Source organism: Chionomys nivalis, chromosome 4, assembly GCF_950005125.1.
Source record: "Chionomys nivalis chromosome 4, mChiNiv1.1, whole genome shotgun sequence".
Lineage (NCBI taxonomy): Eukaryota > Metazoa > Chordata > Mammalia > Rodentia > Cricetidae > Chionomys > Chionomys nivalis.
The window spans coordinates 59,954,873-59,967,141 of NC_080089.1; the positions used below are offsets into that span (position 1 = coordinate 59,954,873).

Sequence of the window (12,269 nt, forward strand, 5' to 3'; positions counted from 1 at the left end):
AGGCCTGCCTTTGCCTCCTGAGTGCTGGAATTAAAGGCATTTGCCATCACCACTTGGCTACTAAAACATTTTTTTAAAGTGTGTCCCTAGGGGGCTGGAGAGATGGTTTAGTGGATAAGAGGACTTGCTGCTCTTCCAGAGGACCCAAGTTGAGTTCCCAGCACCCATGTTGTCTAGCTCACAACTGCCTGTAACGGCAGCTCTAGGAGGTCTGATGCCCTCTTCTGGCTTCCTTGTGCACCTACATACACGGACATACACACCTACACATGACTAAAAATGGTTTTTTCCTAAAGTGTGTTGTTCCTTCTATTTACATGTATTTCTCAAAAGAAAAATAAAAGCAAAACCTAAAACTGATTTCTGCAGATACAGTATGGTAAGAAATAAAATTTATTTAAGTGTTCTCTGGAGAGATTAAAGTAATTTTCGTAAAGTGAGAATAATGAACCAAATCAAAGCCAGCCTGGCTAAATGCAGCTCGGTGACTGGACTTCACACACGGTGCCTCTGGATCAACACAGAAAGCTGTCCCGCACATTCAGCGTGGCGCTCTTTATTTAGTTGCTCTCAGATGAGAGCGAGCAGACGTCAGTTATCAAGTTTCTAGACTGGGAAAATCCAAAAAGGTCACTGGACATAGACACCACGCGGACATCATGCAGACAGTTCATAAAAATAACTTGCCCAACATTTTTGGAGCGTGATGCAAACTATTCTTGTGGCTGTGTCTGCTTCCTTCGCTTTACCCAGTAGCAAACAAAAAGTAGCTAGCCACCCAGACTACACCAGCAGAGAGTAAGGCCACAATTAACGTGACAGTCAATTATGCAGGGGAGACAGGCTACTGAAGGCAACACGCATAAGATCCAGGCAGAGGACCAGAATGCATCTCAAGCCCCTAGCATAGGTGTTGAGTATTTGAGTGGCAACACAGTCCCCAGACTATTCCACCTGTGTCCACAGGTGACAGGGTCCTGATTAAACGGCACCTGGAAATTCAGAAAGAACAACCATGATTCACTCCAATAAGCACAAACAACAGATCAATCCATTCAGAAGTATTTATTGAATATCCATCACACTAGCCAAATATCTGGCTGCTGGGGCTGGGGAGAAGACTCAGTGAGTAAAGCACCCATGCAGGAAGCCAGACAGGCTGTGAGCTGTGATCCCAGCTCTGGGAGGTGGGGATGGGCAGACTCCCAGAGTCTGCTAGTTTGGCTGAATCACTGAGCCTCAGGTTCAGCGAGAGATCCTTCCTCAAGAAAAATAACGTGAAGAGTAAGCAAAGGAGACACCTGATGCTGACCTCTGGCCTCCAAACAGTGCACACCACTGCCACCCACGCATGTGCACACAACACCCAACAATCCATATTAAAAATGATGTTATTCTCTTATGTTAAGGAATGAAGTTTGACAGCAGTGACATCTGAGAGTCACAGTGACTGTGCAGAAGGGTGGGGTCAGCTGAGGGGTGGACCGCTTCTACTTGAGCAATCGGGGGAGCTATGGTCAGAGGAACACACTTGGGAAGGAGTCCTGCTTTATTTTTTAAAGTCACCTTTTAATTGAAGCCTAGCCCAACCAGCTGGGTGTGGTGGAGCATCACGTCTGTAATCCCAGCACTCAGGAGACAGAGGCAGGAAGATGGTGAGTTCCTGGTTGGTCTGGCCTACAGCTCAAGCTGGCCTCAAAACAAGCAAGCAGGCAAGCAAACACACAAACAAGCTAAGAAACTAACACGCAAGAGTGCATAGGTCCCTGAATTGTGACAAATATAATATACTGGTTGTGTGACCAGCACCTACATAACAGGGTGCAGCCCTTCAGGGTACTCCTGTCCCTTGTAGTCCTTTCCAACCACTCTTGAAGACAGAATGTTGTCAGGTAAATGTAGGCAGGCTCTTCAGAAGACTACTTAGTCTCTGTAAAGATGAGGACACAGGTAGCCCTGGCCCCTGTCTGAAGAATGGGCCCAGGCTAATTGGCTTCTAGTGCCAGATGAAGGAAAGGTTAGTCTGTGCTGTAGAGCACTGGGTGCCAAGAAGGCAGATTCTATTCACAAGCTACCAAAGGGTTCCTGTCTGGGTTTCCATTTAGTCTTTCTTTTGTTTCTTCTCCTTCTCCTTTTTTTCTGAATCCCCTCTTCTCCTGCCCCCACTACCCTTTCTTTAGCAGTGTCTTGCCATGTGCCTGGCTTTGACCTCACATTCTCCAGCCTTAGTTGTCTGTGGCAGTTTGAATGAGATGTCACCCAGAAGTCGCAGACATTTGAAAATGTGGTCTGGATTTGGTGGCATTTTGGGGAGGATTCAGAGGTGTGACCTTCTTGGAGGAAGCATGTCACTGGGAGTATGATCTGAGGTTTCAAAAGACTCTGAATTAGCTCTTTGCTTCCTGCTTTGGTTCATGATGTGAGCTCTCAGTTGCTGCTCTGGACTTTCATGTCTGCCTGCTGCCTCTGCTACCCCATCATGGACTCCAGCCATCTGGAACCATAAGGCCCCCACACTTTTCATAGCTGCCTTGGCTATGATGTTTTATCAGCAATAAAGAAGTAAGCATCCTGAATGCTGGGATACAAGCACACATTAGCCCTGCAATAGTCCACCTGAGGAGTTTCGGGCCAAGGTTCCTGTGGAAGACATTTTTATTGATGGTGACTTTTACAGTTTGCTTTCTGTTGTAAAACACGTTGGGGAAGAAAGGGTTTATTTGGCTTCCAGGTTATAGTCCATCATTGAGGGAGGTCAAGGCAGGAACTAAAGGCGAAAATCTGGAGGCAGAAATTTGAAGCAGGGGCCATGGAGGAATTCTTCCAGGCTCATATAGTCTACCTTTCTTAGACAGCTCAGGCCCACCTGCCTAGCTGTGACACTGCCCACCGGAGGCCAGGCCCTCCTAAGTCAACCAGGAATCCAGACAATGCCCCACAGACATGTTCACATGCTAATATGATGGGGGCAATCCCTCAACTGAGGTTGCCTCTTTCCAGGTGTGTCAGGCTGACATCCAGGATGAGACATCAATTAGTCACTCGCTGTGATGGACAAGGTGAGAACTGGGAACTGGGACAAGGGCTGGGACAGCTTCTCCAGAGTCCAGCGTGAGATAATGCTGGCTTTCTTCGCAGCAGTGAAGACAGGAACCTGCTACCCACAGGCGGTTGGGTCACGGTCGGCTAAGTCAGAACAGATGTGGATCTTTACAGGGGGAAGAGTCAAGATTCCCTAAGCCTAACCAAGAGAAAACTGACCGTTTTCCTGAGTGCTTGTTACTGACTTTACTGAGGACTACAGGCTGGGTACTGTGTCTTCAGGAGAGTGCTGAAGATTTTCTCACACGTTTGGAACAAAACCTAGAGTCATTCTGAGGGAAAGCTGAAGAAACTCCCCTTGGAGACAAAAAGAGCCTTTGTGAGAATGGCAGGTTGTTTGTCTTTTCATGTGGTTGTATGGGAGAATTAACATTTTTCTGGGGGAAATCTCACTCCAAGGAAGACTCTTGAAGCCATCCTATTAACAGGACATTATTGGGTGTTGGTCACCAGACAGTGTCTTCATTCCACCCTTAGATGGTTTTCATTAACTCAGACTTCGGAGTCGGATGAGCTAATGCCTTGTATATTTACATCTGTGTGTCTACAAAAAGGACATGGGACTCTTAAAATGATATTTTACATTTATTCTTTGAGAGTTTCATATCCAATGCATTTCAGTTACATTTACCCCTAACTTCCTCCTCCAACTCCTCTTGGATTTCTTTTACCACATCGGCTACATGTGAAGCCTTACTGAAGACACCTATTTCCATCTTTTCCTCCACACCAGTACATTAACAGGTGCCTTGAATTATACTATTAAGTCTAAGTGTGCGCCACCCACGGAGGCTAGAAGAGAGGAGAGTATCAGCTCCCCTGGGACTGGGGCTGAAACTGGAACCCAGCTCATCAGTAAGAGCAGTCAGTGCTCTGAACCTCAAAGCCGTCTCTCCAACTCCACTGCATCCACTAATCCAGTTGTTAACTGTCCATCTGCTAAACAGCTCCTTTTTCTTACAAGCTTGTTTGTCCCAGAGTTTCCCGTGTGGCCGTGAGATTTGTGGTCCTGGGGTTCGTGTCCTTATGAAGATCCTGAATGGGAAGTTGTTTGAGGCTGGTTTGTGTGTAGGTATGCTGGGACTTGATGGAAGAAAAATTTTACCCGCTAAAAAGAAGAGGGATTCCGGGGAGATAAGAACCGGTCTAGGCTGGATTTCTCTAACCTTAGACCACCCAAGTGTGCAGGCATCACAGGCCAGAACCAGCGCTGCGCCTCCGCCCACCCAGCAGTCCAACTCCACGCGCTACAGAGCTGAAGTTCCCTAACTTTTCCTCAAGAGGGGAGAGGAAGGGGGTTATGAAGTTTAAAAGGGAAGTCCCGCCCCCTTCCCGGTTTCCAATTGGTCGAGACCGACCCCACCCTAGCCAGGCAGTGCGCCCGATTGGCTGCCGGAACGACCGTGTTGAGCGAGGCCCCCGGGCCCCAGGTGGCAGGTGGGGCGGGCCCGGCGCGCTCCAGAGTGTCCGCTGCTCCGGCCCTAGCGCTCGCAATCGGCAGCCGGGTGGGAACCGGGACCCTTGAGAACCGCGGCCATGAAGAGCCTCAAGTCCCGGCTGTGGAGGCAGGACGCTCCCGGCCCCACATCGCCTTCATCGCCCACCGCGGTGGCCAGCACGGTGAGCAGCGCTTGCGGCGGGGACCCTGGGGACCCTTCCTGCTGAGCCCCTCACCGAGAATCTGAGCTTCTCGGAGGAGCCCCACGTCTCCTCACTTTGGCCTTTGCGGGGGTCCACCATTCCCATCTTTCCGCAGGGGACTCCCTCTCTGCCTTCCCGTGGTGTCCCCCTGTTCTTCGCGTGTCCCCATCGTGCTCACTACACGCGATGCCGGGGTCCAGGTGGCCCCGGTCTTCCAAACCCGGTGCCGCCCCGCGCGGACTCCGGACCCTCCTGGCTCCGCGGCTTCCAGCCCTGCCAGAGTTGGGAGAGACGTAGTGTGTCCTCCGCTGTCAGAGGGAAGTCTGGTTCTCAGCCAGGCTGGGAGAGAATAGGGATCTCAAATGCAGACAAAGCCCCGCTTGTGTGTTTAGCCCTGGGGATGGCGAAGTCGGGAAGGTGATTGTCCTGTTGTTGGCAGAGTAAATCCCACCTGTGAGGCAGGTGGGTGCGGGATGTGGGTGCCCAACTGAAGCCTGGCCTCCGTGTGCGGCCGGAGAGAAGTGGAGCTAGCTGTACGGCTTCTCTGTGAGTTGGCAGAGAGAACAGCAATCTTGGGAAACATCCTGCCTGCAGATGTTGGAACTTGGATAATTTGGCAGGTTATAATGGCCGGATCATCAAAATTCTGTCATTAAAGACGTTCTACTTTAAAAGTTTTACAGAGTCAAACAGAGGAGGAGGTGGAGTGTGCAAACTGCCTGCTTACCTGGTGGTCGTAATTAAAATAGACCTCTATAATTTTATACAGAGTTCACCGAGGAGATTGTATGCTTTTTGTGAGAATACCAATTAATTTGTGGCCGGTTTCGGACTAATTCAGATCAGTGTCTTCCTGAAGGGCTTCCTTTAGTAGTAGTTCAGTTGGTCTTAAAGGAAACAGGAGAAACAAGATTTTTTTTAAAAAATAGGAAAAATTATTTGGAGTCTGGGTGTGGTGCTGTCTGCCTGTAGTTCCAGCTTGTGAATTTCAGCTTGTGAGGCAGAGGCAGGAAAATCACGAGTTCAAGGCCAGTCTGAGCTAAATGGGGAGTTGGAGTCCAGCCTGGATTATGAGATCCTGACTCAAAAACAAACCAACAAAATGGGTAGGGTGGGGAGGGAAAGAAATAATTGATTCAGACGGCTTAGTCTTTGATGTTGGATGATATGTTTTGTAAATTCACAGGAAAATTCATTTGTTTGTTTGACTTAAATATATTTGACAGAAAAAACGTAATGTATTGGAGGTAACCATGGTTACAGATCAGCTTCTTCCCCGCTAGCAAAAGATCTGCCTTTCCCCAGCCTTGCAGCTGTATTTCTCCCAAGTTGATTAGCACCAAGGATTTATGTTCCCACGTGGAGGTTATGTCCCTTTTCTTCACTCCCATTTTCTAGACGCCCAGAGGTCGTAGCTGCATGCTGGCTCAAACACTTGGACCGTGAGGCTCTCAAGTTTGGCTTTAACAATGCACTAAACTGAGCATTCTGCCGTTTCTTAGCATCATACAAGTTAAATGCATGGTGCGAAAACTGTCCTCTCTGAAGCGGCACACACGGCTCAGTTTAAGACACAGGATATATTGTGTAGGAGTTTTAAAATGAAAGAGCTGGATGTGGTGCCTGGGAGAAGCCTGCCAAACCATCGGGAAGGACAGGCCTTAGAGCTTTTCAGTCTGCACAACCCAGAGTCTGCTTTGGTTAGGTGTGTGCGTGTTGTTCCGACCGGGTCCCTCTCTTCAGCTCCGCTTTTGGCCATAAACCTTTTTGATAGATCCAGCACCTGATTTAATGTCTACCAGGAACAAAAATATTTTCAACAGATTGTCAGTCTCTCATCCTTGTCCTTCAGCCCCACCTTCCTCAGAATCCCCTGGGGATATTATTTGCCTTCATGCTCCTCCAGAAAGCGCATCCCAGCAGACACACACGTGCACGCATGCACACACTTTATAGAAATAACAGCGCAATGTGTCTGATGGATAAGAAACAGTGTCTCAGGGTACTTTAATTTTTTTTAATCCCACATTATTTACTTGAATGTGTGTGTTTGCTTGTGTATGGGCATGTGTGCCACGGTGTGTGTGTAGAGGTCAAAGGACAACTATCAGAAGTCGGTTCTTTTCTTCCATGTGGGTCCTGGGGACTAAACTCAGGTCAGTCTTGGTGCATCCCTTTATCCGCCAAGGGTCTCACAGACCCTCAGGATACTTTAGATCTGTATTTTCCTGGTGGGTAAACTTGACCCTGTTTTCATGTCCTTCTGAGTCCTCTGCATCTTTGCTAGGAACCGATCGTCCATTCTACCTTTCTGTGCATTGTTGATTTTGTATGTACTTCCTGTCTAGGAAGCCCAGATTTTTCACACAAACTACTCTTTACTATGATTCTTGATAGCTGTAGTGTTCCCTATGCAGAAAGTGGTTGTTTTCATACAGTTTAACCTTTGCTGTTGTGATTTTATGTTACACATTGGTCTTCTCAAGGGGCAATATTGAACAACAGAGCCCTCCCAAATTTGGTTTAGTGTGCATTTTTTTTTCTTAGTTTGGTTACATTTATTTCTTTAGGCAAGGTTTCACTATGTAGCCCTGGCTGCTCTGGGACTCAACTAGGCAGACCAGGCTATCCGTACAGACCCACCTGCCTCTGTCTTCCCCGAATGCTGGGATTAGAGTCATGGGCCCCTCTACCTGGCTCAGTTTCATTTTTTAAACATTTATTCCCTGTAATGTAAGAGGGTGTACAGCTTGGCTTCCTTTTTCTCCCTCCTTTTCCAAGTTTTGAATCTTCTAATGCGAGTCTTGAAATGTTCATTTAATTTTCATGGAAATGATCATAATTTACTCTGAACAATTTTGGTATGTTTATACCATAGCTGTCTTTGCTTACGTCTCAGCTTGACCAGCTGAGCTACAGACTGAGGGTGTAGCCGTGTGAGTATTTTATGACGGCGTGTGCAGCACACTGTGCCGTCCCCTGCCAGGCTATGGTTGCATATAGGAGAAGTAAGCTTCACCATTCTCCACGGCAGCAGCGTTAGTTAGAGCAAGGTCAAGGGCTTTAGAGTTCAGTGAATGAGGATGTGTTCATACACATATGAGTAAGTGCACTTCACAGTGGTCAATATTGCTAAATATATGATTTGTTTTGTCTTTTTTTTTCCCCCGAGACAGGATTTCTTTGTTTAGTCCTGGCTGTCATGGAACTCATTCTGCAGACCAGGCTGGTCTTAAACTCAGGGATCTGCCTGTCTCTGCCTCCCCATTGCTGGCATTAAAGGCATTCGCCACTACACTGGCTGGTGGTGTGTATCTGAAGGTTGATCTTCTCCTGTTCAGATTTGGAGATAGCTGCATTTATTAACCACAGACTTGGAAATGTTTATGTTGTGTTCTCTTGTTTTGAGATGAGGTCTCATTTGCTATCCCAGGCTGACTGGGAACTCACTGTCTAGTCCAGGCTTAATTCATGCAGGTCCCCCTGCTTCAGTTTCCTAAATGTTGAATTAACAGGTGTGAGCTGCCACACCCGGCATACATTTATTCTTAATTGCTAAATTGGAGCTTCCAATTCCCAATGGGATCATTAAATGGCTGGAAGTACTACATCAGATCTATGTCAGTTATATGATGTACAGTAATAGTAGGCTTACTCATTTTTGTAGAGTTCAGGTTAGGACATTTGAGCAATAAAATGAAGGGGCTGTATTTCAAGATGGAGCAGAGGGTGCTACAAACAAATATTGTAAGCAGTTCTTGTCAGGGCTCTCCCCTTTAAATAGCACCTATCCTGACTGTTGTAACTTATTAAGCTCCTTTAAAAAAATTGCGTGTGTGTGTGTGTGTGTGTGTTGCCAGAAGAGGGTGTCATCAGATCTCCTGGAGTTGGAGTTATGAGCATCTGATATAGGTGCTGGGATCCGAACGTGGATCCCCTGCAAGAGCATCAAGTTGTCTTAACTGTTGAGCTGGTTTATTAAGTCTTTGATTGTAATTGTCATTTTGCTGTCCTTTCTCTACTTGTTACACAGAGCAGTGGATTTTCTAAAAAACTCTTCTGAAGCATCTTGCTGGTCTCTGCCCCTGATAAAAATATTGCTGTTTCTAAAGGATTAAGGTTTCAAGTAGAGCAACTGTGGACAAAAACACAAAACCCCAAACCCACTTTTTGTTCCCACCAGGGATATTAGGCCCTACGTATTAGAAAGCATAAAGGTTTAAACATGAGTTTGTTTAGGTTATGGTTCCAAGAATGAAGGCTTCAGGTTTTAGACCCCAGGATTTGCATGTGTGCTAGGATGCTAAATTATCAGGGCAGTGACTTGGGGGTCATGGGAATAATTAAGAGCACAAATTGTTACACTTATCCTAAACTCAGGATGAGTTACTAAGCACAGTTTACTTGTTGTCATTGAAGAGCCCAACCTTTAATTAAAACATTTATCTTAATTAATACTTTGTTTAGATAGCTTCTTATTGTTATCCTGTGTTATTTCCTTGTGGCCCCGGGAGAAAGGTTACAAATAAAGAGGGTTTTTGAGGTTATGAAGATGGCTCAGTTGGGCAAATGCTTGCTTTACAGGCGTGAGGACCTAGAGCCCCAGCACCCAGGTGGGAGATGCTGGTGGGGTGCCTTGTGCTTATAACCTGGTGCAGGGAGTGGAGGTGGGAAGATCCTGGGCAGTACTGACCCGCCCTGCTAGCCTGCTTAGGAACCCTAGTGAGAGACCCTGTCTCAGAACAAGGGGGACTGTCGCTCCTGAGGAATGACATACCAGGCTGTCCTCTGACTTTCATACGTGATGCTGGGTGCACATGTGTGCATGCACGCACCCACAGAGTTCCCTTTTTGTACTTCAGCTTCAGCCTTAATGCCTCATCAGGGTCACCTGGAAACGGATGTATATCTAAACTGCAGACTTACTGTCATTCCCCCCACAGTGTTCAAGCTCTTTTATGTTATTTTAAGATTTGTTTTTAGTTGTATGTGTGCCTGTGTGTGTTGCACATGCGAGGGCAGGTGCTCTCAGACGTCAGAAGAGGGTGTCAGACCTAATGGAATTGGAGTTACAGGAAGTTGTGAGCCATCTGACATGAATATTGGGAACCAGCAAGTGCTTTCAACCACTCTCTTCGTCTATCAAGTGCTCTCTCTCTCCCTGTCTCTCTATATTATCATAAAATATTATAATATATTATTTTTACATATATAATGTTAATATATACACACTTTGTAAAAATTTCATACATGTATACAATGTATCTTTGTCACATCCACTCCCACTCATCCCTTCAGCTCCATCCACATCTTCCCAATATGTTTCCCTCCCCACTCCATGTCTTTTTCTCACATAGTCCAGACTTGAGTGATAGTTTAGGATTTTAATTACCTTATTATGCATAATAGACAACCCCCATATCAGGTTAGAAACTGGAATAGTCAGCCTATTTATTTTATTTTAAAATTTTTGCATGCTTGTGTGTTCACATATGTGAGGGTGCATGTGTGTGTAGTCATGTATGTGGAGGACAGAGGACAACCTCAGATGTCCTCTTCAGGAGCACGTGTTTGAGACAAGGACTCATATTAGCTAAAGCTCATCGGTTAAGCTAGCTCTGCTAGCCAGCAAGTCCCAGAAATCCTCCTGCCTCCAGTTTCCAGGGCTAGGATTACAAGCATGTGCTATCCTGCCTTTGTGTATAGATTTGGGAGCTCAAATTTATGCCCTCAGGCTTGCAAGCCGAGCACCTATCCACTGATCCATTTCTCCAGCCTCACAGATGTCTTATCTAGTTTTGAAACTATGGAAAACATAAATTGGGCTCAATAATGGGTTAATAATTATACCCTCTTTGGAGACCTAGACAGTTCCAAGGCAAGGGCAGCAAAGCCTGTGATCACTTTTCTTAGTGGATGGAAGAATGTTATCAAAGATTGGACTTTGAAACCACAGTCAGGAGGCCTCCTCCCCAGCAGGAGCATCAATAAAGATAATGTCAGTGGACTGCACTCTGATTAGTCACCTTTGGGAGATGCTTGGGCACAGATGCATTCTTTTAAGCTCAGGGAAAATAAAGACTTCTTTCCCTGTGTGAACTGTATCTTAGCAAAACAGAATCTCTGAAAGAGAAAACTCTTACAATAGACGGAAAAGGGTTGAACTAGTACATTACATGTTTTGTTCTAGCTCATGAATGGGGTTCATACCTTAGGGTTTTACAGTCATGAATGAGTTACTGGATTTAGAGTCTGTACCAAGTGACCATTAGAGGCTACCAGTCTCTCAAGAAAGACAGACATAATTTATTCGTAGTCCTTGCCACGTTAGAGTTCTTATAAGAAGAGCCACACCCAAACACAGAAGCCTTTCACGTTCATAGCCAGTTTTTAGAAATACAGAAGAGGAACGTGGGAAGCAGCCTCCGAAATTCTGGTTATGGGAAACTTTAAGATGAACCAGTGTCTTTAGAAGTGGAAAGAGATGGAGAAGGAGCCTAGAGGTCCCAAGAGAGTTAAGCCCTTAACCAATCGAAATGGTGAGCCCCTGGCTAAATAGCTGTAAAATATACAAGTTTCTGAGACAATTGTGGACACGCGACCAGCAGTTATAAACTCGACATGGAGTTATCCAACAGACTTCGCTGTGACGGTGGTGACAGGACTGTCTTTATGAAGACTGTCTATCTCCAGTGGGCTAAATGAGCTGATAGGGAGTCTGCAGCTTGCTTCAGAATATCCTGGGGGAGGAGACGGGATATAGTTGAAATAGGATTGGTCGTGAGTTCATAACTGTAGCTGGGGGCTCACAATGCATTTGCTTTAATGGGCTTATTGAATTTAGTCAATGCCCTAAGTGTTAGTTTTCAAAGAAACCCAGGAAAAGCCTCACCCAGTTCCTGTGGCTCCTCCCAGCACCTCCCACCCCACCCCCATCCTAAACCACCTCCTCCTCCTCCCTGGGCCTGGGCTTCTGCTTCCCTTCCTCCAGCTTCTCTTTCCTGTAACTCAACCATTTTGGTTCTGTACTCTCTTGGCCTCTTGACCTCTTGGTCTGTTTGCCCCCATCTCTCCAGTCTTGACAGCACCCCTCTCCCCATGGCCTAGTTCAGTCTGGTGGCCATGTTCAATCTGTTTAACCTTTGGCTAAATTCTCCCTCATAGCTACAGTAAACCTTATCCATACCTTGGAGTGATCTTGTCCTCATTTTTTCTTCACTAAGGTTTCTATAATAAACATCTGGTCACAGCCTCCAAGGATTTGAAGGGAGTTGGATATAAAAGCCTAACAAGCAGTAGTATGAGCACCATGGTAGTGGTCTGTGTAAAGCCGGAGCTGAGGAGGCGGCTCGCCAGTAGGGGGCCTGCAAGCTTGACGACTTGAGTGTGATCTCCAAACCCTGGTGTCGTAGTACATGCTTATAATTCCATCACTAGGGGAGCTCTGGGGCTAGCTGACCCGCCAGCACAGCCTGCTTGGTGAGTCCAAGGCCTCTGAGAGCCTCTGTTTCAAGCAACTAGGTTGA

General features: G+C 46.5%; 1 protein-coding gene across 1 annotated transcript in view; it reads left to right on the forward strand.

Moving 5' to 3' along the window:
• Window positions 1–4,526: 4,526 nt before the first annotated feature.
• Uaca (uveal autoantigen with coiled-coil domains and ankyrin repeats) overlaps window positions 4,527–12,269 on the forward strand; it is an 87,694-nt gene continuing 79,951 nt past the window's right edge. Inside the window, exon 1 of the mRNA XM_057767641.1 lies at window positions 4,527–4,722. Within this exon, the coding sequence (XP_057623624.1) occupies window positions 4,639–4,722 (84 nt within the window). The 5' untranslated portion in view covers window positions 4,527–4,638. The remainder of the gene's footprint in view (window positions 4,723–12,269) is intronic.